Source organism: Hippopotamus amphibius, chromosome 7 (assembly GCF_030028045.1).
Source record: "Hippopotamus amphibius kiboko isolate mHipAmp2 chromosome 7, mHipAmp2.hap2, whole genome shotgun sequence".
NCBI lineage: Eukaryota > Metazoa > Chordata > Mammalia > Artiodactyla > Hippopotamidae > Hippopotamus > Hippopotamus amphibius.
The window spans coordinates 9,582,722-9,606,574 of NC_080192.1; the positions used below are offsets into that span (position 1 = coordinate 9,582,722).

The window sequence follows — 23,853 nt, forward strand, 5'->3', positions numbered from 1 at the left end:
CAGGTAACCCTCGATTCCCAGAGATCGGGTACGCAGGGCAGGCATTATCCTGAGGCTGGGGGTGGGGTGGGGTGTGTGGAACACGTGCCAAGGGACCACTGGGCAGGATCCCAGAGAACAAACAGGGTCTCCCGGGGCTGTTGCCTCCTGAGAAATGTCTGGTCTCTCTCCACCACTCTGCCGAGACCACGCGGTAGTCATGGTGGCCCAGAGTCCCAGCGTGAAGCTTCCCTTCAAGTCAAGAATGCAGGCTTGGAAGGGAGACAGGCCTGGGTATGGCCTTGGCTCAGGACTGGCCTGGGTGTGGCCTTGACGGGTGCTCCCATGTACCACAGCCCCTCTCCTCTATCCCAGCCTTCAGAACACCCTTCCAGCCCTGGGAACCCATGCTGGTCAGGCAATGCCTCGTGGAAAACTGGAGATGGAGCTGGATGGTAGAATTTTTTTAAACATTTTTAATTGCAAGTTAATTTGCAACAATATATATTTATAGACATTTTTTGACAGGAGAAAGTAAAAGGCTCCTGCATCACCCCCACACCACAGCCTACTCCCACACCTGCTTGTTCCTGCCAGTGCCTGGGCCACATGCCCACCAGGGTCTTGCCACGCTATCACAGACCATAGTAGGGAGAGGGGTCGTCTCTGGGACCCTTGATGTTCTGTGCTCCCAAGGATTCGGAGAAGGGAACTTCTGCTACCCTCCGAGGGTAGCAGGAAGATTTTTTTTTTTTTTTTTTTGGATAGGGGTAAAGGGGAGTGACCTCTCCTCCTTCAAGGGGTTAGGGGTGGGAAATGACAGGCAGGCGGCCATAGTGTAACTAGAGGTTGGGTCAGAATCTCCAGTCCCTTGCCCCCAGCACTGGCCTCTTTGCTTGCTCTCCCCACGCCCACCCCAGCTCCACTGCATGGTCTGGGTCCAGTCAGAGGGGCCGGAGCTCCAATGCTGTTCCAGCGCATGGGAGCCCCGTGACCTTGGACAGCGACCTGTGGGGCCTCAGTTTCCTCATATGTACCGTGAGTGTGTCCACGGTGAGGCGTGACTGTGATCAAGCTCCTGGCTCCCTCAGCGCAGAGCCCGACGTGGAGAAAAGCTCCCCGCAAGGTAGCAGACGGCCTGACGGGTTCGGGGAGGGGGCCAGGGCACAGGCGGGGTGGGGTGGGGGTCGCCCAGGAGTCCCGCCGCCCGGCCACCGGGTGGCCGCCCTCTGCGCGGTGAGGGCGGCGGGATAAGGCTCTCGGCGCCGCCCCCGCCCCGCGCCGCATCCCGGGCGGAGTCCCACTCGGCTCCCGGCACGGAACGGGTGCGGGGCTGGGCCAGGGCCGGCCCGGGGGAGCCGGAGGGGCGGGGCCGCCGCGCCCGCTCCCCCTCCCCCTCCCCGCCGCCCGCCGCCTTCTCCTCCTCGCACCGCGCGGGCTCAGAGCGGCGGCAGCAGCGGCCGCGGCAACAGCTCCGGCTCTTCCCGCTCCGGCTGCGGCCCCGCTCGGCCCCGCGCGCCCGGGCCCCGCGCCCCGACCCCGCCGCCGCGCCTGCCGGGGGGCCTCGGGCGCCCCCGCCGCCCGCCGCCTCACGCTGAAGTTCCTGGCCGTGCTGCTGGCCGCGGGCATGCTGGCGTTCCTCGGTGCCGTCATCTGCATCATCGCCAGCGTGCCCCTGGCGGCCAGCCCGGCGCGGGCGCTGCCCGGCGGCGGCGACAACGCCTCGGCCGCCTCGGCCGCCGCCGCCGCGTCCCCGGGCCCGCAGCGCAGCCTGAGCGCGCTGCACGGCGCGGGCGGCTCGGCCGGGCCCCCCGCGCTGCCCGGGGCGCCGGCGGCCAGCGCGTACCCGCTGCCGCCCGTGCCCCTCTTCAGCCGCTTCCTGTGCACGCCGCTGGCGGCCGCCTGCCCGTCGGGGGCCGAGCAGGGGGACGCGGGGCCCGGCGAGCGCGAGGAGCTGCTGCTGCTGCAGAGCACGGCCGAGCAGCTGCGCCAGACGGCGCTGCAGCAGGAGGCGCGCATCCGCGCCGACCAGGACACCATCCGCGAGCTCACCGGCAAGCTGGGCCGCTGCGAGAGCGGTCTGCCCCGCGGCCTCCAGGACGCCGGGCCCCGCCGCGACGCCATGGCCGACGGGCCGTGGGACTCGCCCGCGCTCATCCTCGAGCTGGAGGACGCCGTGCGCGCCCTCCGGGACCGCATCGACCGCATCGAGGTGAGCACCGCGCCGCGCGCCGTCGGGGACCCGGCCGCGGGTGGCAGGGGCCTCCCGGAGGGCGTGGAGGGCGTCCCGGGGTCCCGCCGCCACCACCGGCTGAGGGACCCAGGGGAGGCCCCTCCGAGCCTCTGAGCTTCAGGTTTCTGGCTGTGCGAAGGGGATGGTTGGTCCTACCTCCCAGGGGAGAAGGGAGGAGTCCGGTAGGGCACACAGGCTGGAGACTGACACTGTGACTGAAGCACAGGAGGCGCGAAGAAAGGCTTGCTCCCGATCCTTTTTCCTCCAGGCACCCCTGTAAGCCTCAGTTTCCGAGTCTGCAAAATGGGTATAACGGTGTCCACCTGCAGTGTGGATTGATGAAAATGTAGGTACGTGAAAATGCTTGGCACGTACCGGGACCCCGTTAAATGTCCGTTTTATTTCCTTCTTTCAGACATCCCCAAAGCAGCACCAACCACACACTCAGTCCCTATGGTCAGGAGATAGGAGTGCCCGGCCAAAGGACTCGGGGTCCTCCTCTCCTAAGGAAGAATGGGGAACAGTGACTCATAAGCCAAACCTGGGTGCCCCTCACCGCCCCCACCCCTAAGTCCCCCACCTGGGCTTGGACCATGGACTTGACAGCAGGAACTCAGATGGCGATCACCCAGCCAAGATGCCGGAAGCTCTGGGGTGGAGGCTGAGTGGAGAATAGGGCCTCACCTGGGTTTCCCCCACTCCACTCACCTTTTTCAGATGTTCCTGGCTCAGGCTCAGGGTCAGACACAAGGGGCCCAACAGGGGGAGTGCACTCTTGGCTGTCCTGTGATCCTGGGCCAGCCATTTCTCCTTTGAAGCTGCCAGACCCCTATCTCCCTGTGAGAACCTATTTGGGGCCACCTGGAGGGGAAGCTGGACAAACTAGGCAGGACAGACATCCGGGAGACACTGACCACCCCCAGCCATCCACGACTTCCAGACTGCAGGGAAGCAACAAAACTGGATCCGTGGGAGGAGCGGAGAGAAAGAGGGCAAAGCATCAGCTGCCCCCTTTATTACCTCCCCCTAAACCGAGTGCAGCTGGCAAAGGGAAGGGACTGGCTGGAAGGAAAGGAAGGCAGGGACTCCTCCCTCTCCATGGCTCTCTCAGTTAAATCCCTGGCGAAGGATCACAGGAGATGTTGCTGGTGTGGAAGGTTGGCCCAGTGGTCCTCCAAAAAGTCCGTGTTGGTGTCAGAGCATGGCCAGGCAGCTATCACAGCCGACCGCAAACCTGGGGCTCACCTCCTAAAGTGAGTGACAGAGACAGGAGGAAAGCCTGGAGTCTTGCCTGCCAGGAGCATCCCTTTTCCCACTCCAGCTCTGGGGATTTCTAGGATGAGAGATGAGAGCAGGAAAATAATCAGGGAAACACTGAAAGTCAACAGTGAAGGGGAGTCTCAGTTTCCTCATCTGTAAAATGGGGACAGTAATAGCACCTGCCTCGTTGGAGTGTAAGCAGGATTGAATTAATCTTTGTGAACGACCCAGAACAGTATCTGGCAGAGGTATCTTCAATCAATTTGAGTGATTTCTATTTTTATCATTAAGCTCTAATAGTACTAATTTTTTGAAAAGCCAAAATTTAAAATGGGAAGAAATTCTCCTTTTAGGAAATAGATTTTATTAATATATATTTTAAAAAAAAGATCTGGTCTTCAATAAACTTCCTCTTGCCTGCCCTAGCCCCTGCCCCCACACCCAGATGGCACCTGTGGTTCCTCCCACGTCTGGGGTTGGCAGAGCTGGGCTTGCCCTGGACCTGTTCCCCCAGCACCTCCGGTTAGCCTGCTGAGGTTGGGGGGATCCTGGTGGCTGGGATTTGGCATGAGGTCAGCCTCCTGGGTCGGGGAGTCCTGCTTCCCTATACACACACCTTCTGCGTTCTGAGTGCAGTGGACATGGAGGGGCTGCCTGCCCACCAGGACTGCCTTCTGAGCCTGGCAGCAGCCAGAGCCTGTCACTTTGGGGTGTTCAGCAGGGAACAGGGTCTGGAGCCCAAAAGACTCAGGGTCAGACTACTGGTCTCAGCAGGACCCCATGCACCTTTTAGCCACTGAGTAGTTTTTCCCTTCCCTTCTCATCCAAAAGCCTCAAAAGGATTGCCCCCAGGTTTTCCAGGTCTACTTTCTCACCACTAATCTCTCTCCCACTTTGGTACACTCAAAGTGCTCGTGGTGACATCATCACAATTGATAAACTGAATGGGAATGTTCAGTCCTTATCTTTCTGGACCCCTCTCTGACATCTGATCCTGTTGCTCATTCCCTCCTGCAAATCTCCATGCCCTTGGCTTCTAGGTACCTCTCACCTGCCCCTCCCTCTCTGCTTTTCTGTCCCCTCTTGGATCCTCCTTCTATAACATATGTACCCATCCTGGCCCTCCTCTCACTCTCCCTGGGTGAACTCAGCCACACCCTGAGGCTTCCAACACCATTCCCCAAATGATGCCCAAGCCAACTTCGTCTCCAGCCTAGGATTCTTTCCAAGCGTCAGACCAAATAGATCCGACTGCTTCCTGAGCACCTCGCTCTGGACATCCCACCAGCCCCCTACCTTCATCATATCCCAACCTGAACTCAGGTCCTCCGCCAACCTGCTTCTCAGGTGCGCTTTGTTTGGTTCCTGCCCCTCCCTCCTCCTTGCAGTTGACCTCATCTCTGCGGCTGCTTGCAGTAGCCTCCTTGCTGGTCTCCAGCCTGCCCAGGCACACCCCTCCATCCATCCTCCTCCAGGCAGCCCCACGGATCTTCCTTAGACCTCATCTCTGCGGCTGCTTGCAGTAGCCTCCTTGCTGGTCTCCAGCCTGCCCAGGCACACCCCTCCATCCATCCTCCTCCAGGCAGCCCCACGGATCTTCCTTAAGCCCACAATGGGGCCCCCGCCCCACCAAGTGGTGCAGACTCCTCAGCCCGCCCCCAGGCTACCATTTCATATCTGGTCCATCTCCCAGCTTCTTCTTCTGCCTAGATTACCCCCAGCATATCCATACTCATCATTTAAGTCTGCTCTGAGGACACCTCCTCCCAGAGGCCCTCCCTGATCATTCTCTGTCCCCTTCCTGTCCCCACCCCTGCACATCTCAGCACACCCCTGCCCACCTCTCTACATCACCCCCTTCCCCACTTCTCTGGGCTGACTACCAAAGAGGAGGAAAGGTCCCCCGGTCCACCCTCTCCCCGCAGGCCTCAAGTTGGAGTCACATTTGAGGGCCTAGGAGAAATCGTTTGTCTTCTATGTTTTTACCTTTGTTTTCACTGTTGTTGTTAATTGAAAAAAGAAGTCAAAAGATTTGAGGGGGAAATTATATTTAATTCCACCATTTTATTCATTTTTGCAGCCTCCCTTTTGGTCCTTTATCCAAATGTAGACCTTGTTCCCGAGTTGCTGGGGTTGCTGGTAATTACCATTTTCATGATGGCTATAATAGCCTGGGATCCATCTCCGGCTCCACCATCCATCAATCCTTTGACTGTCTCCTGTTGCTCCAGATATGGGTTATTTCTAATTATTTTTTCTCCTAGGTGTTCATTGCAGGATCGATTTCATGCAGATAGTTTGTTTTTTTCTTTTTGAATCTGGTGAAGTATTTCTTTAGGCTGAATTCCCAGGAGTGGTATTACTGGGTCAGATGATATTGATTTTTATGGCTGTGGCCAAAAACCACTTACCAAAAGGACCATTTATGTGGCAACCAGCCATGTGCACATGTTACAGTGTTCTGTCTTCACACTAATTTACGTGTAAAGTGAAATTTCAAGATAGATTTAAGCAGCAATTCTTTGACATAAGCCACATTCTTAATCCTGCCTGGCAAGCTAGTTGCCTCCCCCAGTCTTGGGGTGGAAGCCATGAAAAAGAAGACCCTGATGATGGCTGCAGAGGCTCCTGGAGTTAATAACAATTATAGCTCATGCTTACTGGTAATTACCATGTGTCAGGTGCTGTGCATTTATCTCATTTAATCCGGAAAAAATCTCCATCAGGATGGTACGATTCTATCCCCCTTTTATAGATGAAGAAACCAAGGTTCAGAGAGGTTAAGAAACTGGCCCAGGGTCACACAGCATTGGAGCCTGGATCTGACCCTGTCAGTGTCTGGCTCCAGTCCTTGTTCTTCATAATTAACTCTAGATCCATCTGGAAGGGTCAGACCTCACCTGCCTTCAGGAAAGTGAGAAAGACAGGTGAGGGAAGTGCCTCTTGTTGGATAGTGCCCTGGACCGTTTCTGCCTCAGAGCACCTAGAACGAAAGTGAGAAGGGCCAGTCCTCAAAGACTTGTCCCGCTGGCTGGCAAGATAATCAGGAGGCTGAAAACAACAAATAATAGCAAGTAACATTTATTAGGCACTTACTATATATATGTTAGCTTATTCAGTCTTCAGACCTGTGAAGCAGGCTGTACACATTCCCCTCTTACATATAAAGAAATGGAGGCTCACAGAGTCTGGAGGAACAGAATCAGACACATCACCACCTGCCCTCCCCACCGCTGGCTTCTGTTTCCTTTCCATAAAATGATACAGTGGGCAGATGCTCCCTAAACATCTTGCAGCTCTAAATAGTCTCTGAAATAGGAAGACTGGGTGGCATAAAGTTGAGTTCTTCTTGCTTGTGACTTTAGGCTAATCACTTTCCCTGTCTGGGCCTCAGTTTTCTTATCTATAAAATGGGTAGGAGGGTCTGGGTTTGGTCTGGACCCTTTGGGCTCTAAATTCTGAGTTCTTGGGCAGATGTTTCCTGATTAGGAATTGTGGTGGTAGGATACGGGGGTTCTGTGTTTTTGTGGCCCCCGAGCCCCCATCCACACACTCTCAGACCTCCAGTTCCTTAGGGGACTCTGCAGATAAACAAAGTGGCTTACAGAATCTGTTGGTGCCTTTTCTAAAGTCTGTTGGTTGCTTTTACTTTCCTCTTACAGTCCCCCATCCTGGAAGCTTCTGCTTTGTGGGGGCTGGTTCCCCTGACCCTGCCTCTTTGGCCACAAAAGGGGCCACTAGAGTGCAGTGAGAGAGCTTCTGCTCATCAGCCTTTTGTTGGAGGACGTGGAGCCTAGTGCCCTCCAGCCACCTGCAGACCCTGATGGCCCCTCTCCCTGTGGCTGGCGTCCCCCCATCTCCAGGTGGGGCACCCACACTGGGAAGCCCTTAACCCCTACTCCTGCCAGTGTGGAACCTGAATTCTAGCAAGAAATCTTGGTTTTTAAAACCCCAGCTCTGCCACCTGCTCGCTGTAACCTCAAAAAATTCCTTCTCTCTGATCTTCAGTTTCCCCATCTGTCAAATGGAAGGGTGGGCAGGACGCCCAGAGAACCTCTCTTGCTCTGTCATCCTGTGCCCAGGAGGCCTCTCATCCCTGGCAGCCTTCCCCCAGGGAGAGGAGACCCTTCCTGCTGTTCCAAGCCTGGCAGGAGCCGCTTGGGTGGAAGACAGGGCCTTACCTGTGGGACTTTTTTTTGGGGGGGGGTGCTATATCTTACATTCAGGATGTGTAAGAGCTCACATATCTTGCTTTAAAAAAGACACAAATCTTAAGTGTATGGCTCAGTAAAAATTTATTTATGGCTGCACCACCCAGGGACTTCCCTGGTGGCACAGTGGTTAAGAATCCGCCTGCCAATGCAGGGGACACGGGTTTCGAGCTCTGGTCCTGGAAGATCCCACATGCCGCGGAGCAGCTAAGCCCTTGCGCCACAACTGCTGAGTCTGCACTCTAGAGCCCGTGAGCCACAACTATTGAGCCTGTGTGCCACAACTGCTGAAGCCCACATGTCTAGAGCCCCTGCTCTGCCATAAGAGAAGCCACTGCAATAAGAAGCCTGTGCACCAAAACAAAGAGTAGCCTCCACTCGATGCAACTAGAGAAAGCCCGTGCACAGCAACAAAAAAAACCTCAATGCAGCCAAAAATAAGTAAATATTAAAAAAAAAGAAAGAGGGACTTCCTAGGTGGCGCAGTGGTTGAGAATCCACCTGCCAGTGCAGGGGACATGGGCTCGATCCCTGCTCTGGGACGATCCCACATGACGTGGAGTGGCTGAGCCCATGTGCCACAACAATTGAGCCTGAGCTCTAGAGCCACTGAGCCACACCTATTGAGCCTGTGTGCCGCAGCTACTGAAGCCCCCACGCCTAGAGCCTGTGCTCCACAACAGGAAAGGCCACTGCAATGAGAAGCCCATTCACCACAATGAAGAGTGGCCCTCGCTTGCCGCAACTGGAGAGGGCCCATGTGCAGCAATGGGGACCCAACGCAGCCAATAAATAAATAAATAAATAAATAAATAAATTTTTTAAGAAAAGAAAGAAAACACCAACCAGATAAGAATCAGGATATTTGCAGCACCCCAGAAGGCTCCTTTGTGACCCCAAAGTCCACACTTCCCCAAAGGTACCACTGTTCCAGTTTCTGTCACCAAAGATCAGTTTTCTCTGTGTTTGAACATCACTCACATCGGCTCAGCCACACCCCTTTGAGTCTGGTGTTCTCATTCAACATTGTCTGACCTTCAGTCGTGGTGTGTGGGTGGGTGGTTTGTTATTTTTCAGTGCTGTGTAGTGTTTCGATGTGTGCCGATACTGTAATTTATTTCTATGGGTGGACATTTGGGTTGTTTCAGGTTTGGGGTTATGACAGATAAAACTGCCATGAATGTCCTTGTGGCATCCTTGGGTAGCTAAAAGGCCTCACTTCTCCTGGATGTATCCCCAGGAGTGGGCAGCTTGGGTCCCAGGAGAGGCATATATTTAGCGTTAGGAGGTTCTGCCAAACGCTTTTCCGAAGTGGTGGTAAGCATTTGCACGCCTACCAGGTGTGAAGCTTGTCAGCCTTGCTGCGGTCATTTTAAGGATGCTCCTCGTTCTGGTGGGTGTGTGGTGAACTTGTGGTTTTAATTTGTATCTCTCTGATGACTCATGATGTCGAGCACCTTTTCTTACGTGTGTTGGCCATTTTGTGAAGTCCTTGCCTGTGGGAGGTGGACCAAGGTCAGGGGCTGGCACGTCTCCCCGAGTGACAGTGCTATCGGGTTTCCCTGGGACAGTCAGGCACGTGATCCCCGCTGAACGCGGGACAGGGGTTGAGGCAGCCAACCCAAGGTGGAAGCTCTTAGGTGCCCCTGCACACCCCTGATTTGACTCCAGGGGAAGCTGAGGCTCAGAGAGGCTGAGGGACTTTCCCAAGGCCACATAGCACAGCAAAAGCTGAGTCAAGATCACAGCCGGGATTTTCTAGGAAAACGGGCTGAGGGTGAGGTCCTCAGTCTCTGCTGCAGATTTTTGACCAGAGCCCAGAAGGTGTGTGGGTAGTCAGGGCCTAAGAGGGAATTTTGTGGCAGCTTGACTGGGAGTACTTGCAGGGAGAGGAGAAGGGGCCCGGGGCTGGGGTGTCTAGTCACTTGCTCTGGGGCCTCAGAGCCCAGGAGGGTGTGTGGACAGACCCTCAGGGAGCCGTCTCCACTTCTCCTGGCCTCCTCCCCTCCCACACACCAACTGCCCTGACTCGGCACCCTCGGCGTACAGAGGCCCATAGGTCTTCTTTCCATTCCAGCTGCAAATTGGCAGTGGGGACCAGGACAAAGATCAGTCCGGCCTCTGCCACCTGCTCTCCTGCCCCTTCCCTGCTGGGGTTAGATGGAGACAGAGCAGCCCGCTGGGCAAGCTCCTGGGGAGGAAGGCGGGAGCAGGACAGCCCCTCTGAGAGGCCTTCCCTGACTCACTACCCACCCCCGCCGCCCCACAGAGAGCTTCTCGCGGGTGCTGTCGCTGTCACAGCACCCAGACAGCCTCCCCCCAAGCTGAGAGCACCACTGGTGGCAGGTGCTGTCCTTATTCACCTCTGGAGTCGCAGCACCCGGCACTTAGTAAGAGGCAGCAAGGCTGAACACACGCTCTCGCAGCCTGTTCTAAGGGCCTTGCAATTTAGTCCCACGAGAACCATGGGACTATTACTCTCCCCATTTCACAGATGAGGAAACTGAGGCTCAGAGAGGTTAAGAACCTTGGCCAGGTCACTCAGCTGGGTTTTCAATCCTAGGCAGTCTGGCTCCAGGGCCCACATCCACACAGTTCCTGCCTCTCAATAATAGCAAATAATAATGGTTATGACTGTTTATCAGCCATTTTTATATGCCAGCATTTACATATTTTTTCATTTTGTTGTCACCTGTATCCTAAGATGTAGATGCTATTATTATCCCCATTTTACAGTTGAGGCAACTGAGGGTCAAAGGAGTTGAGCAGCTTGCCCAGGGTCACAGACCCAGTAAATGGGGAGCCTGGGAATGACACAGGCCTGTCTGACCTGAGAGTCATGCTGGTACCCAGGGCATCGTGTTGCCACAGCACATGTTGACGAATGAATGAATGGATGAGTGAGTGAGTGAGGACTCACAGCCCCTCCAGAGACACCCTCCTTCCCTCTCCCTTTGGAACATCTTAGCTGAGGCATCAGGGAAGTTGCCATCTGGAGGGTGAGGAGGCACTGGACAGAGGAGGTGGAGTGGGGGCGGGAGGAGTGTTCTTGGTAGAAGGAACAGCATTGCGGAGGTCCTAGGTTGAAAGGGAGCTGGGGGCAGGTGGGGACTTTCCGTCGGAATGAAGAGTAGCCTTTGGGGGTGTGTAGTAAGGGCTGAGATTAGAGGGGCAGGGTATTTATTGGTGGGAGAAGGGGGCGACTGAAGGATCTTAAGCAACCTGGTTGGATTTGCAAGTAGGCGCCTGCCTCTGGCTGCTGTATGGAGAAGGGTCAGAGTAGGAGCCCAGTGACAGTGGCCTGGGCTGGGGTGGGGGCGTGGTAAAGGAGCCGAGGGGGGCTACAGTTAGGATTCAGGGTTAGTTCTACCCTCAGAGACTCTGCTTTTGGATTTTTTTCCCCCGTCTTTTAAAAGAAATTTATTGTGAAGTACCTCAGACATACACAAAGCCTGAAAGACTACCATCCAGGTCCGCACCCAGGCTCAAGACCCAGAACAGCTGCAACCAGCTGATGCCCCTCAGGGCCTCCCCACTCCCAGCCCCAAGGGAGGGTCACCGCCGTCCTGAATTTGTAGATCTCTCCATGCATTTCTGTATGCTTTTATAAATATTAACACATGATCTAGTTTTGAATTTTTGCAACTTTGTGCGAACAGCATCTAACTATTCTTCTGTAACTTGCTTTTTTTCTCAATATAGTGATGAAACAAAAAGATTTATGGTTGGAGGTGGAGGAGTGTTGGCTCCTTCAGGAGGTTTTAAGTAGTGTTAGTTATAACCAGAAGAGTAACTGACACATAGCACTTCATGTGCCAACTCTGAGGGCATTACATCTATTGACCTATTTAATTCTTTTCTTTTTAATTTATTGGCTGTGTTGGGTCTTCATTGCTGTGCACGGGCTTTCTCCAGTTGTGGCGAGCAGGGGCTACTCTGCATTGCGGAGCGCGGGCTTCTCATTGTGGTGGCTTCTCTTATTGCAGAGCATAAGCTTCAGTAGTTGTGGCACGTGAGCTCAATAGTTGTGGCTCGCAGGCTCTAGAGTACAGGCCCACTAGTTGTGGCGCATGGGCTTCGTTGCTCCGCGGCATGTGGGATCTTCCCAGCAGGGGGCCCAAACCCGTGTCCCCTGCATTGGCAGGTGGTTTCTTAGCCGCTGTGCCACCAGGGAAGCCCTTATTTAATTCTCACTACAAAGCTATGAGATATTATTTTTGTACCCTTTTTGCTGACGGGGAAACTGAGGCACAGAAGCGTTATATAACAAGGTCATTGGGCTGGTGGAGCATGGGTGTGAGCCCGGGAAGACTCACACAGGACTTGGACGCTGAGCGGATGTGGGAGATGGGAGGCTGGACCCACACCGCTGCCACCAAGCCTTTTCTCTTGCCATCCTGCCCTGCTGCCCCTGGAGCTGGGCCCTGTGCTGTCTGGGTCGGAGTAAGCTGTGCAGAGGGTGGGACCTTGACCCTGAAGTCCAGTACCTTCCCTCTTCTCCCACAAGGAAAGGAGCAGGCCCCACTGGGGACAAGGTTGCTGGGTCTTCCCCACGCCCTCCCAGCCTCAGAGCCACCCCGCATAGGCAGGTCCCTCCCATCCAGACCCGTCTGTGAAGCTGCCCTGCACCACAGTCTGACACCACTTGCCAGATCCTCCCAGCCTTCTCATGGCCACTAAAACATCTTCTGCTGGCCCTCGAGGCAAGGAGAACAGCCAGCACTGTGCCCATTTGGCAGACCAACAAACTGAGACCCAGACGGTCAGGGTAGGACTGAAGAATGGGAGGAGGTTCTGGAATCAGAAGGGGCTGAACTGGGGTCTGCGATTTCACAGCTGTGTGACCTTAGGCAGATGACTTCACCTCTCTGAGCCTCTGCTCTCTCATCTGTAAAGTGGACCTCCTTACTTCCCCAGGTTGTTGAGGGGGGTTATGGAATGTCTGCACGGTACTTCCAGAGTGCAGGGCCTGGCACACGGTGTGTGGCTGTGAGGACAGCTGACTCTGTTAGCGTCGTGTTACTGAGTGCTAATGAGCCCAGCATGTTAGCAGAGCTGGACGGGAACCCTGGGCTCTGGCTCCAGCTCCCCGTCCCCCCACCCTCACCGTATACTTACACGGAACCTCATCCCAGACTCCCAGCACGACAGGTGTGGGTTCCGAGCCCCCATCAGGACCTGTGTGGGGTTATGACATCACCGTCTCCCCACCATCTTGGGCTGGGGGCCCACTTGGCATCAGGCTGAGAGCCCACGCGGCACAGTCTGCGCCTGCAACAGATGGGAAAGTGGGGGGAGTCATGTTCTTCTGATTCAGACATTGGGGTGGGGAGGGGGCCACACAGGATCCTGCGAGCCCACCTCCTCCCTGGCCTTCCTGCAGAGCTGGCGGCTCTGACAAAAGAACAGCTTGTGTGCCCACCTCCCTCGGCCTGCGCGGTGTCTCCTCACAACGGCATCTGGGTAAATAGCACTTGACGTCCTCTTCCTTCCTGGCAGGTCTTTCTCCCACTGAGGGAGGAGGATGCTTTGCTAGAGAGAGGAAGGGGCCAGCTCCCTCTGACTCCAGAGGGGTCAGCTTTGCTCAGCCCCTCAAAAGGACTTCTGCCTCAGTTTCCCCACCTGTGAAATGGGGACAGTAAGAATACGAACCAAAACGAGTGGCTGTGAAGATTCACAAGTAAATATTGTACATGGAAATTTCTGAGGTGGGCCTGGCACTCTATCCTCCAGAGGTGTGCCCCTCATGGCCAGCTAGGCCCAGTGGAAGGAGGGAAAGTGAACCGGTGCTGGGGCCGAGGAGGCTCCACCCCGGCCCTCCTAGTGCTGACGTGGAAGGCACTCCATGAGCTAATTGCCTCGGCCCAAGGTTTCCCGGACGTCTAGCCGCCTCAGATGCAGTGGGTGGCTGGCCCTGTCACTCCATGAGCCATCCACAGTCAAGGGAAGATTCTGGAGGTAGCGAGCCCCCTGTCAGCTGATGTATACGAGCCTCACAGTTTGCATTCTGCTTTTACAATCCATGAGGACCTGTAACTTCCATTGTTCCATCCTTACACCTGTCCTGCAGATGGACACAGAGCGGGTCCAGTTGTCCCCATTTTAGAGCAGGGGAGACCCAGGTTTTGTGTTTAGTCAGTACCAGAGTCAGGCTTCATGGGCACCTGGGGAGTTACAAGGAGCCCTCCGGGGACTTCCTCGGTCGCGCAGTGGTTAAGAATCCACCTGCCAATGCAGGGGACATGGGTTAGAACCCTGCCCCAGGAAGATCCCACATGCCACAGAGCAACTAAGCCCGTGCGCCACAATTATTGAGCCCGTGTGCCTAGAGCCCATGCTCCACAACAAGAGAAGCCACCGCAATGAGGAGCCCACGTACCGCAATGAAGAGTAACCCCCGCTCGCCGCCTGTGTGCATCAACAAAGACCCAATGCAGCCAATAAATAAATAAATACATAAATAAAATAAAATAAAGGAGCCCTCCGGTTAGTGGACAGTGAAGGTTAGTGTAATGGGGTGGGGCCAGGTATACCGAGCAGCTCGTCCATCCATGCCCCACTCCCCTCACCTGGCCTCCCCGTCTGGAGGGCCAAGCAGGTGTCTGCATGGATGGGTAGCTGTGCCCTCTCACATGGGACACCGTGGGGGATAAAGGTGGCCCACACTGGGCCAGGCTTGGGCTCCCCCCCCCACACAGCCCTGCAAGCCTGACACTCCAAGTCCCCACTTTATAGAAGGGGACAGATGTCACCAGAGAGGTTAGCCCACCTGCCCCTGCTCTGCGGGTGGAGTGGAGGAACCAAGTGTCAATCCCTCCAACTCCTCAGTGCAAGGTCGTGCTGCTGACTGTGGTGGCAGCTCCCTTCTCCCAGGTGCTGAGTATGGCAGTGACATTGACACTGCCGTCCCCACCCCCAGAACTTTGAAGCAAGGAACCCATGTATCCCCCATCACATAGCTAGAAAATGAGCTCAGAGAGGTTAAGGGACTTGCCCAATGTCATACAGCAAATGACCAACAAGGTCAGGACTGGGCCAGTGAAGCTGGGAGGGGGGAGGGGTCTTCTGTACTTGCCCTGAGCTGAGGGGCCATCCCTGCATAGAACACTCAGAGGATGCTAGATTGTGCTCTTGGTTTTCTGTTTGGCCCTCAGCTAGCTCTCCAGCACCTGGCACAATGCCCAGCCCGTAGTAGGTACTCAGTGAACATTTGCTCAGTGAAGGAATCATGAGAATCCAGTGAGCTCAGGTCTGAGGCTCAGCCTGTGGTCAGGGCCCAGGGCAGGTGGAGCGGAAACCACCAGGGCCCCTGGGCAGTAAGGAAGCATTGGGCTGTCAGTAGGGAGCGTGGAGGAGGGGAAAGGGGAGATGGGGACAGGGATGGTCTAATTTGGCTCCTGGAAGCGCATTGAATTATTAATTTCCTACTCACGTTCCCATGACATGTGTGCCAGAGACTGTCCCCTCCCAGAGCCAGAACTCGTGGCCCTGCCTGCTTTCCTCCAGCCCAGAAGGGGCTTCCTCCAGCAGGGGAGGGCCAGGGAGAGGCTCCCTGGCTTCGGCCCCAATTCTCCTCCCCGGTGGGGTCTTAAGACAGGGGAAAGAGGGACTCTAAACACTTTGTCCTCATCCTGGGCAGGATGGGGGTGTCAGAGAGCACCCTGGAACACCCTGCCCTAGACAATAATTGCAATAAAGAGGCCCTGTTCATGGGCATTTACCATGTAATCATCCCACAACCCTTCTATTAGGTACATAAGTAGGTACAGTTGTCCCATGTTGTGTGAGACGAACCAGGGGTTCAGAGAAATGGAGGCATTTGCCCCAGGCCACACAGCAGGTTGGTTCTCAAGCTGGTTTTGAATCCTGGGCTGTCTGCCTCCAGAGTCTGTGATCTTAACCACCTGCTACCCTGGAATGGCCATAGCACTGCAGCCCTATTCCAGAAGCCCCTGGTTTGTGCCCCCAGGTCTGCCCAGTGCCCACATAGAGCCTTACACTATCTTAGAGAAGCTTGGCATGTGAATAGTGATGACTAAGAGAGTCCACCCCTTCAAGGACCCATCAGGGTACAGCCTCCCAGTGATAAAGGACTCAGCAATGGCTCGCAACCCTGACTGCGCATCAGGGGGGCTTTTACAGCTCTCCACTGCCAGCCCCTCCACCCTACCATAGGCTGAGATGTCCCAAGGGCAGGAGCCAGCCTGCTTTCAGCTCTCATCACGCACCAGCACTGGAAACAGCCGGCTGGACACCCAGTACACATGTGTTGCTTGAAGCTGGTATTGCCATCCCATTTTACATATGGGGAAGCTGAGGCTCACCTGGGGTCACTCAGCAAGGGTGGTAGGCATCTCTGGGCCCTTTGTCTCTTTCCTTCCTCCCTCCAAGTGACCTCGTGTGTCCCTTTCTGTGTCCCTGTCTCTGCCCTGTGAACAGCAGGAGCTTCCAGCCCGGGTGAACTTCTCAGTGGCCCCGGCCCCTGCGCCCGTGGTGCCCACCGCCCTGCACTCCAAGGTGGATGAGCTGGAGGGGCAGCTGCTGGCCAAGGTGCTGGCGCTGGAGAAGGAGCGCGTGGCCCTCAGTCACGGCAGCCAGCAGCAGCGGCAGGAGGTGGAGAAGGAGCTGAACGCCCTGCAGGACCGCGTAGCTGAACTGGAGCACGGTGGGTCCTGGACCCCACAGACAGCATGGCCGGCAAGGCCTTGATCCTCAGAAGGATCCTCAGGTGGCAGATGCACTCAGAAAACATTCTCCTGCTCCAGAAGCCAAAGCTAGGTGGGATGGAGGGGAAGAGGCTGTGAAACATGAGAGACAGTAATGGGGAGAGCATTATTATTATTAACAGCCTTTTCTGGCACTTATTAGATGCTGGGAGTGGGCTAAGTACTTGATACATCAGCTGGTTTAGTCTACACAGACTGTACAGGGGTGGTACTGTTATTATCCCCATTTCACAGCTGAGGAAAATAAGGCTCAGAGAGCTCAAGTGACTTGCCCAAGGTCACACAGCCAGTAAGTAGTGGATCTAGACCTTAAACCAGGTCTGACTCCAAAGTCCATACATTTAACCACCATTTAAACACCCCCACAACAGCACCTTCAATGTCAGAATTTGGTCATTTGTTTAACACCTGGGCCTGGCACCACTGGGGGTCAGAAAAACATGACATGTTGGACACTGTACAGGTGTTAGCATCAGGAGACCTGGCTGCTTATTCCGCAGCTGTCACTGGCTTGCTCGGTGACCTTGGAAGTTCACTTCCTCTCCCCAGGCCTCAATTTCCTCATCTGAAAAATGGGAATTTAGGACTCAGGAGCTCTCAGGGAACTTTCATCTTTTAAACTTTGTGAGGACCACCCTTAAGAGGCTTATAGACAAGTTGGGGTACCAGGGGACTAGCAGCCCTCATTCTGGAGTATGCCCTGCCACCCCCCATCAGTGTCCACTGACCTCCACCGTGTCCACCTTGCTCACCCCCCTCAGGGTCCTCGGCCTACAGTCCCCCAGATGCCTTCAAGGTCAGCATCCCCATCCGCAACAACTACATGTACGCCCGTGTGCGGAAGGCGCTGCCCGAGCTCTACGCCTTCACTGTCTGCATGTGGCTGCGGTCCAGGTCGGGCGGCACTGGCCAGGGCACCCCCTTCTCCTACTCGGTGCCTGGGCAGGCCAACGAGATTGTGCTGCTGGAGGCGGGCCACGACCCCATGGAGCTGCTCATCAATGACAAGGTGAGCGGGGGGGTTGGGCCGAGCGGGAGGGATGTGGGGGGCGAGTTGGGAGCACCTGCACTGCACCGGGCCCCAAACAGGTGGGCCCTTCCAGTTCTCCTGCTCAGCAGAGTCAGCTCACATGAAACGCCTGGTGTGTGCCAGGCTGGATTCTGGGAGTTCAAGTCAAGCCAGACCTGGGCCTGGTGGAAGAGGAGCTCATGTCCAAGAGAGGCTGTAAGCAGTGGTTTGCCATTTACAGAGGAGCACGTGAGGCTCACAGAGATGAGGAGACTTCCCCAGTGACCCGGCTGCAGGAGCAGGGCTGGAAGTGTCTGCCCCCACGGCCCTGCTCATTATTGTGGACACAGAGAGAAGTAAATGAGGCCAAAGGACCTCTCTAGGGAGGGAGGGAAGAAGGGTGAGAGGGGGTGCTGGTGGGTTCCTTACCCCGCTCCCCCCTGCAGCCAGCCCCATGCCCCTCCCCTCACGTGGTGATCAGGATGGCGCCATGGTCAGGCTCTACGCTGAACAGTGGATTTGAATCCTAATTCTGCCACTTCACTTACCCACTATGTGACCTTAGACTAGTCACTTACCCTCTCCATGCCTCACGGTCCTCATCTGTAAAGCAAGAATGCCACTACTCTCTACCCCATACGGCTGCGATGAGAAATAAGTGGCTTAAATACATGTAAAGGGCTTTGAGCAGAGCCTAGCATTTAACAAACTTCGATAATTGTGAGCTATTTTTATTATTCCAGGCCCTGTGCTAGTAAATACTTTACCTATATTATCACCCTTGACCCAGCTGCACCAGGAGGTAGACACCCTATTATCCCCATTTTGCAGATGGAAAAGCTGAGGCTCCGTGAAGACAAATAATGCACCCTGGCTACATAGCTGGTGAAGGGGCGATGATGTGATTTGGGGTCTTGGGCTCCAGAAACCATCTCTTAACCTCTGCACTGTTCTACCCTTGGGCCACCCATTTGCCCCATGCCCAGGCCTTCCTGCCCTTTATCCCTCCCCCAGCCTGGCTTCAGGGCAGGACAGGGTAGACCAGGGGTGGGGTGTGGGGAGTGATGTGGCAGGGGCATGGTGATTGACGGGGAAGGAAGGAGAACATCTTATCACCCCATTTCCCCCAAATATCTTCCCCTGACTGCCACATTGCTTTGGGTTTTGCAGGCATGGTGGTCTTTTGAGACTCCCTGGAAATGCATCCACTTGTGGGACCAGCCCACAGCCACATAGAGCTTTTAGAGTGACCCAGCAGAACCCTACTCAGCAGGAGGTGCCTTTCATGGGTGTCCTGGAGGAGGAGGAAGGAGATGGACCCAGGGGACAGTGACTTTCTCTCGTGGCCCAGTAGGTCCTAAGACCACCAGGGTAACTGGATGACATCTAGATCCTGCTACCGGTTCCCTTCATAAACCCGCTGGCTGACATCCTTGGCTCTGCCCACGGTAGCATTTAGTTCTAGTAGAAGGAATTCAGCACCCTGGACAGGGCACAGGGCAGCCCAATTTCCAGAACTTCTGGGGCCTTTTGAGCACCAACCTCACAAACTACTCAGTTCTCGTTTTATTCCAAACTCTAAGCCTTTGCCACTGCTGTGCCCTTACTTGGTTTGCCTTGCAGTGGAGTTGCCAGAGTCCGTTGTACTTCCAGATGTGTTTAGATTTCACATCTTCCATTCCCACACCCCTCCCTCCCCCTGGGCCTTCACAGCCTCTGTACCTCCCAAATGGCCCCTGTGTTACTCTGTGTCTTATAATATTGTCTCTGAAGTCCTTCCCTCCTGTGCAGACTCAGTTCCTTTTATGACCAGGACCGGATCCATACCCCCAGTGTCTAGAACAAGGCCTGGCACCAAGTAGGCCTCAGAGAATGTTGCCATAAATCGTGATCTCAGAGAACTTAGGAGATGAAAGAGTCCTTTGGGAGCCCCAAATCCACAGGCAGCAAGTACCTTTCATCTCACAGGCCAACTCTAATCCATCAGCAGTGGCTTCCGAGAGCACTGTGATGAGAACGATTCCTAGGGTGAGTCTAGGCTCATGATTGATCAGCCGTGTCTGCCTTGGGTGGAGGAGGAGGCAGAGGTGGCTGCATATTTGCCATCTTTTTCCCAAACCCCTAACTTTACAGATGAGGAGACTCGGGCCCAGGGAGGAAAAGAGCAGCCTCCCCGTGGTCCCACAGGGGAGTTGGTTGGCAGTGCCCGGCCTCCGAGTCCAAGACTTGTTCCACCACTGCCAGTACTTCTTGAGCCTAGCTGTGTGCTGGGCACTGTGTAAGGTATTCAGGGGAAGTAGGCTTCTGAGATGCAGCTCCTGCCCTGCGTGACCTTACAGGCCTGTTAGAGAGTGAGTAAACTCCCTGGAAACAACTGAACACCAATACTGAATAGTCCCTTGTGATCTGGGTGACGCTGCCCGATTATATATTGTGGGAAAAGAGTAAAGAGTTGTTGGGAAGACACTGAGCTGGGAGGAAGGGGAAGGTCAAGCCTCGGGTCAGTTCCTGGAAGGAGGGACACCAGTCTCCCCCCACCCCCCATCCTGCTGCTCCAGCCTTGGGCCTTGTGGTGCCACTGACCTGGGGCTGGGGGACCTGTTTTCAGGTGGCTCAGCTGCCCCTGAGCCTGAAGGACAATGGCTGGCACCACATCTGCATCACCTGGACCACAAGGGACGGCCTGTGGTCTGCCTACCAGGATGGGGAGCTGCGGGGCTCTGGTGAGAACCTGGCCGCCTGGCACCCCATCAAGCCTCATGGGATCCTTATCCTGGGCCAAGAGCAGGTAAGGCTAAGGATGATATCAGAGCTTGGGACCCAAGTAGATATCCCACCCACCCAGGGCCCCTAAGGAGGGGGCTTAGGCGGAGGGTCCCTGAAAGCACAGCAGTGAGCATTCAGTCTGACCCAACCATTCTGCAGGCAGGCAGGCTGAGTGAGATCCAGAGAGAGCAGAGACCTGCCCGAAGGGCTAGAACCTTGGGGCGGGGCTAGAACCTGGAGGGGGCGGGACTTCAGCAGGGACAGGGGTTGACTCTCGGAGTGCCCGCCTGTCTCTTCTGCTGCCTCACTCCATGTCACTCTTCTTTCTGCTCTTTTGGTCCAGGATACCCTAGGCGGCCGGTTTGATGCCACCCAGGCCTTCGTGGGCGACATTGCCCAGTTTAACCTCTGGGACCACACCCTGACCCCTGCCCAGGTCCTGGGCATTGCCAACTGTACGGGTCCGCTGCTGGGCAACATCCTCCCCTGGGAAGACAAGCTGGTAGAGGCCTTCGGGGGTGCAACGAAGGCCACCTTCGATGTTTGCAAGGGGAGGGCCAAGGCATGAGGGGCCGCCTCGTCCAGGGCCCCTCCCTCGCCTGCCGATTCGGGGACCGTCTGGGGCGGGGGCACCCTCCCTCCCCAGCCTACCCACACGCTGGCCTCCTTTCTCGCCCCCTTCCTGGCCATGCCTCCTGTTTCCCCCACCTATACCCACACCTCCAGAGCGCCCCGCCCTTGGTGGCTGTTTCCTAATCCCACTTGGATGGAGGCAAGCAGCTCAAGTCAACTGGCCAAGCCTGGGGTGAGTCCAGGGCCTGGCAGGGGTGCGTAGCGGCACCCAGGCTCTTCCCCACCCCACCACCCCCGCCGGCATTACAGTGGAGCCGTCCCTCACCCCCACCCCTCGTCCGTCAATCACAAGTGATTCCACTGATCTCCCAGCACCTCCCATGAGGTATATGGGGGAAGGGCCCACTATCTCAGCAGCAGGGATGGTTATCTGCCCCGCTTGTCCTCCACGTGACAGGCCATAACAGGCTGTAGAGCTGTCCCCAAGCTGAGAGGGAATGACAGAACCACAGGGGACTCAGACTCACCCCTCTTCCATCTTTCCACCAGCTGCCAGTCACGGGCAGTGGGATCTTGGTGGAGCCTCTCCCCATAACCCCCAGCCCCAACTGCACCCTCTCTCTTCCTCCTTTTTCCTTGTTTCTTTGTGTGCAGTGGTTTGAATGTTGGTTCCATGCCTGGCCCAGCCCCACCTCAATTTCCAAGACATTCCCTTCCCAGCTCCAGCCTGGAGGGTTAAGGACCAAGACCCTGGGAGACCAAAGGGCCAAAGTCACCCCTCGTGCTGACCCACAGCTGCACCCACTGGCATGGTCACCTCTCCCCCTCTGCAGCCAGGACAGGGCCTGGGCCACTTCAGTCTGGGCTGGGGACAGCATGGGACAGAAGCATATGTCCCAGGGGACCCAGACTCTGGAAGAGCCACAATACCAACCCGCTCTGCATGGCTCTGCAACCTTTGGGAAAGAAAGAAGCCGAGAGGGCAGGGAGAAGCTTGGAGTGGTGTGCAGAGCACTGGATGAGAAGGAGGAGCCCTGGGTTCCTGGTCCGCCCCGCTGCTAACCTGCTGTGTAGTCTTCTGTAAGTCCCCGCCCTCTCCGGGCTGGCCTTCCTCATTTGTGAACTGAGGCCCTTGCCTTGATCATTTCTGAGAGCTCTCCAGATCAAAAATGAGATGGTCTGTGATTCCAGGTGGATAGGGTGGGACACGCCAGAGAACCTGCCTAGGGACCGAGGGGCACAGCAGGGGCAGCAGATGGGATCTGGCTTGGCATCAGGCAGGGTCAGCAGCTGGCTCCAAAGAGTGCGGGGCAAGGACGAGAGTCAAAGCAGACCAACCTCATACACAGATTGTAAAGATAAGCTCTTCTGAATCCCCCCAGCCTGGCACCCTTGCCTGTTGAATGTCTCAAAGGGCTGGTAGCTTCCTGGTCCCTACCCTTGAGTCCCCAACAGCTCCCCCAAGAGAGTGGAAGAATATCAGAGCTGAGAAAAGCCACCCGGTCTGACCTCTTGCTTGTACAGATGGGGAAGAGCTCAGAGAGGGCAAGTGACTTGCACAGGATCACACAGCACAATGGAGCAGAGCCAGGACTAGAACCTAGTGCCCTTTCCCCCACACCATACTGCCTACCCATGAGAGTCTTTGAGTCCAGCCTATACCTAAGAGGATGGATATTTAAGAAGTCAGAATGCTTTCCGACATGCCCGCTGAACCACCTTTCTTTATGAAACATACAAACATCTTGGCATTCCCAACCCCTGCCCCCAGAAGGTAGGGGAGAAGAGGTGTGATCCCTGGGCACTCTGACGGGAATGGAGAGCTGAGAACACAGGTGTCCCTCCCCTTGCCAGTCACCTACCAGGTGTCTGGGCAGCTGTTGGCTACCTGAATCGGATGGGCACTGATGGCTTTTTGCCCGCCTCTTTTGGTTCCCTGTCTCTGCTCCCCACATCCACTTAGCCTGAGGCACGATGCCAGAGCTGCAGACTGTGGGGCCCAGGGCCATGGAAGCTTTTCCAAAACTTGTTGCTTCCAGCCCCCAGATCCTCGTTTCCATTTCAAGAGCACAAATAGACCATTCAGCACCCCCAGCCCAACTCCCCCGAAAAAGGAGTGATGGCGCGCTTCCGCCAGAAGCTGCCGAGATCTAGGTTGCCCCGGTAACAGCCAATGACATCAGCCCCAGTGCTGGGTCAAGCACCTCATAAGGACATACGCTGTTGCTGGGGTGACAGTGGAATTTGGAACTTAGGTTTCAGGGACACAGGGCTTTATTGGGTTTCTGTTATTGTTTTTAAGGGAGCAGCTTTTGTGGAGGCCTTGCTGGAAAGACAGGGTCTTAGGAAGGAAGTGATAGAACTTGTTTCATCACTTGAGCCCATCCAGGGGCAAGTCCTTTATGCTTTGTGATAGTGATCATGAGACATCTCACGCTGGTCAGCCTCCAGAGGGAACAGGATCAAATTGGAGACACATGTAGGCCCTGAGCCTGGGCTCTTGGTGAGTGGCCTGGGTCCCCCTTTCCATTCCAGAAAGATGAACACCGCAAAGTCCCCACCCCTTCTTCATCGATTGATCATCCTTCTTACCTTTGCCGAACACCTGCTGTTTGGACTGCAGCTTTGAACTTCAGCTGCTCCCAGGCACAGCCAAAAAGACGGGGAAGAGAAATGGTGCTCAGTTGCATCCTCGAGCTACTCCTGGCTGGAAATGAGGCTGGAGCCATGTCTTTTACACCCTTTTTAAGTGTCAGGCACCATGCTGAGCAACTCAAGGGGATCAACTCATTAATCCTCACAACAGTTCTAAGCTTGGACTGTTCTTAGCCCCATTACACAGGTGGAGAAACAGGGGCCCAGAGAGGTTAAGTAATCTGCCCATGTCAACTGGCCAGCAAGTGATGGAGCCCAGAGTTCAAACCAAGGCAGGTGACATCCAGGGCCCCCTCAGCCTGAGGGGACAGGCACTGCCACTGTCTGTGGAGTGGGATTGGGTCATCCATTGCTTCTGACCCTATTCACCACCTGAGAGGAACAGAGGTGCGGGATGGGCTGACCCCCGGGCCAGGGTCCCCTCGGGTGAGGCCGTGGGAG

The 23,853-nt window shown here is 55.7% G+C and overlaps 1 protein-coding gene across 1 annotated transcript; it reads left to right on the forward strand.

Moving 5' to 3' along the window:
• The first annotated feature begins 199 nt into the window (after window positions 1–199).
• NPTXR (neuronal pentraxin receptor) lies at window positions 200–23,435 on the forward strand. Its single transcript, XM_057743337.1, has 7 exons — window positions 200–273; window positions 1,071–1,215; window positions 1,379–2,191; window positions 16,123–16,348; window positions 17,171–17,418; window positions 20,027–20,206; window positions 20,528–23,435. Exons 1-7 carry the CDS (start codon window positions 200–202, stop codon window positions 20,750–20,752), a joined length of 1,911 nt encoding a protein of 636 aa, XP_057599320.1. The 3' UTR covers window positions 20,753–23,435.
• Window positions 23,436–23,853: the final 418 nt, after the last annotated feature.

Excerpts from the sequence above, each read along its gene's own strand:
- NPTXR (XM_057743337.1), top strand. The coding sequence starts at position 200 with ATGGTGGCCCAGAGTCCCAGCGTGAAGCTTCCCTTCAAGTCAAGAATG. Across the intron at positions 16,349-17,170 it reads CGTAGCTGAACTGGAGCACG|GGTCCTCGGCCTACAGTCCC; the intron begins GTGGGTCCTGGA and ends CACCCCCCTCAG. Across the intron at positions 20,207-20,527 it reads TTATCCTGGGCCAAGAGCAG|GATACCCTAGGCGGCCGGTT; the intron begins GTAAGGCTAAGG and ends CTTTTGGTCCAG.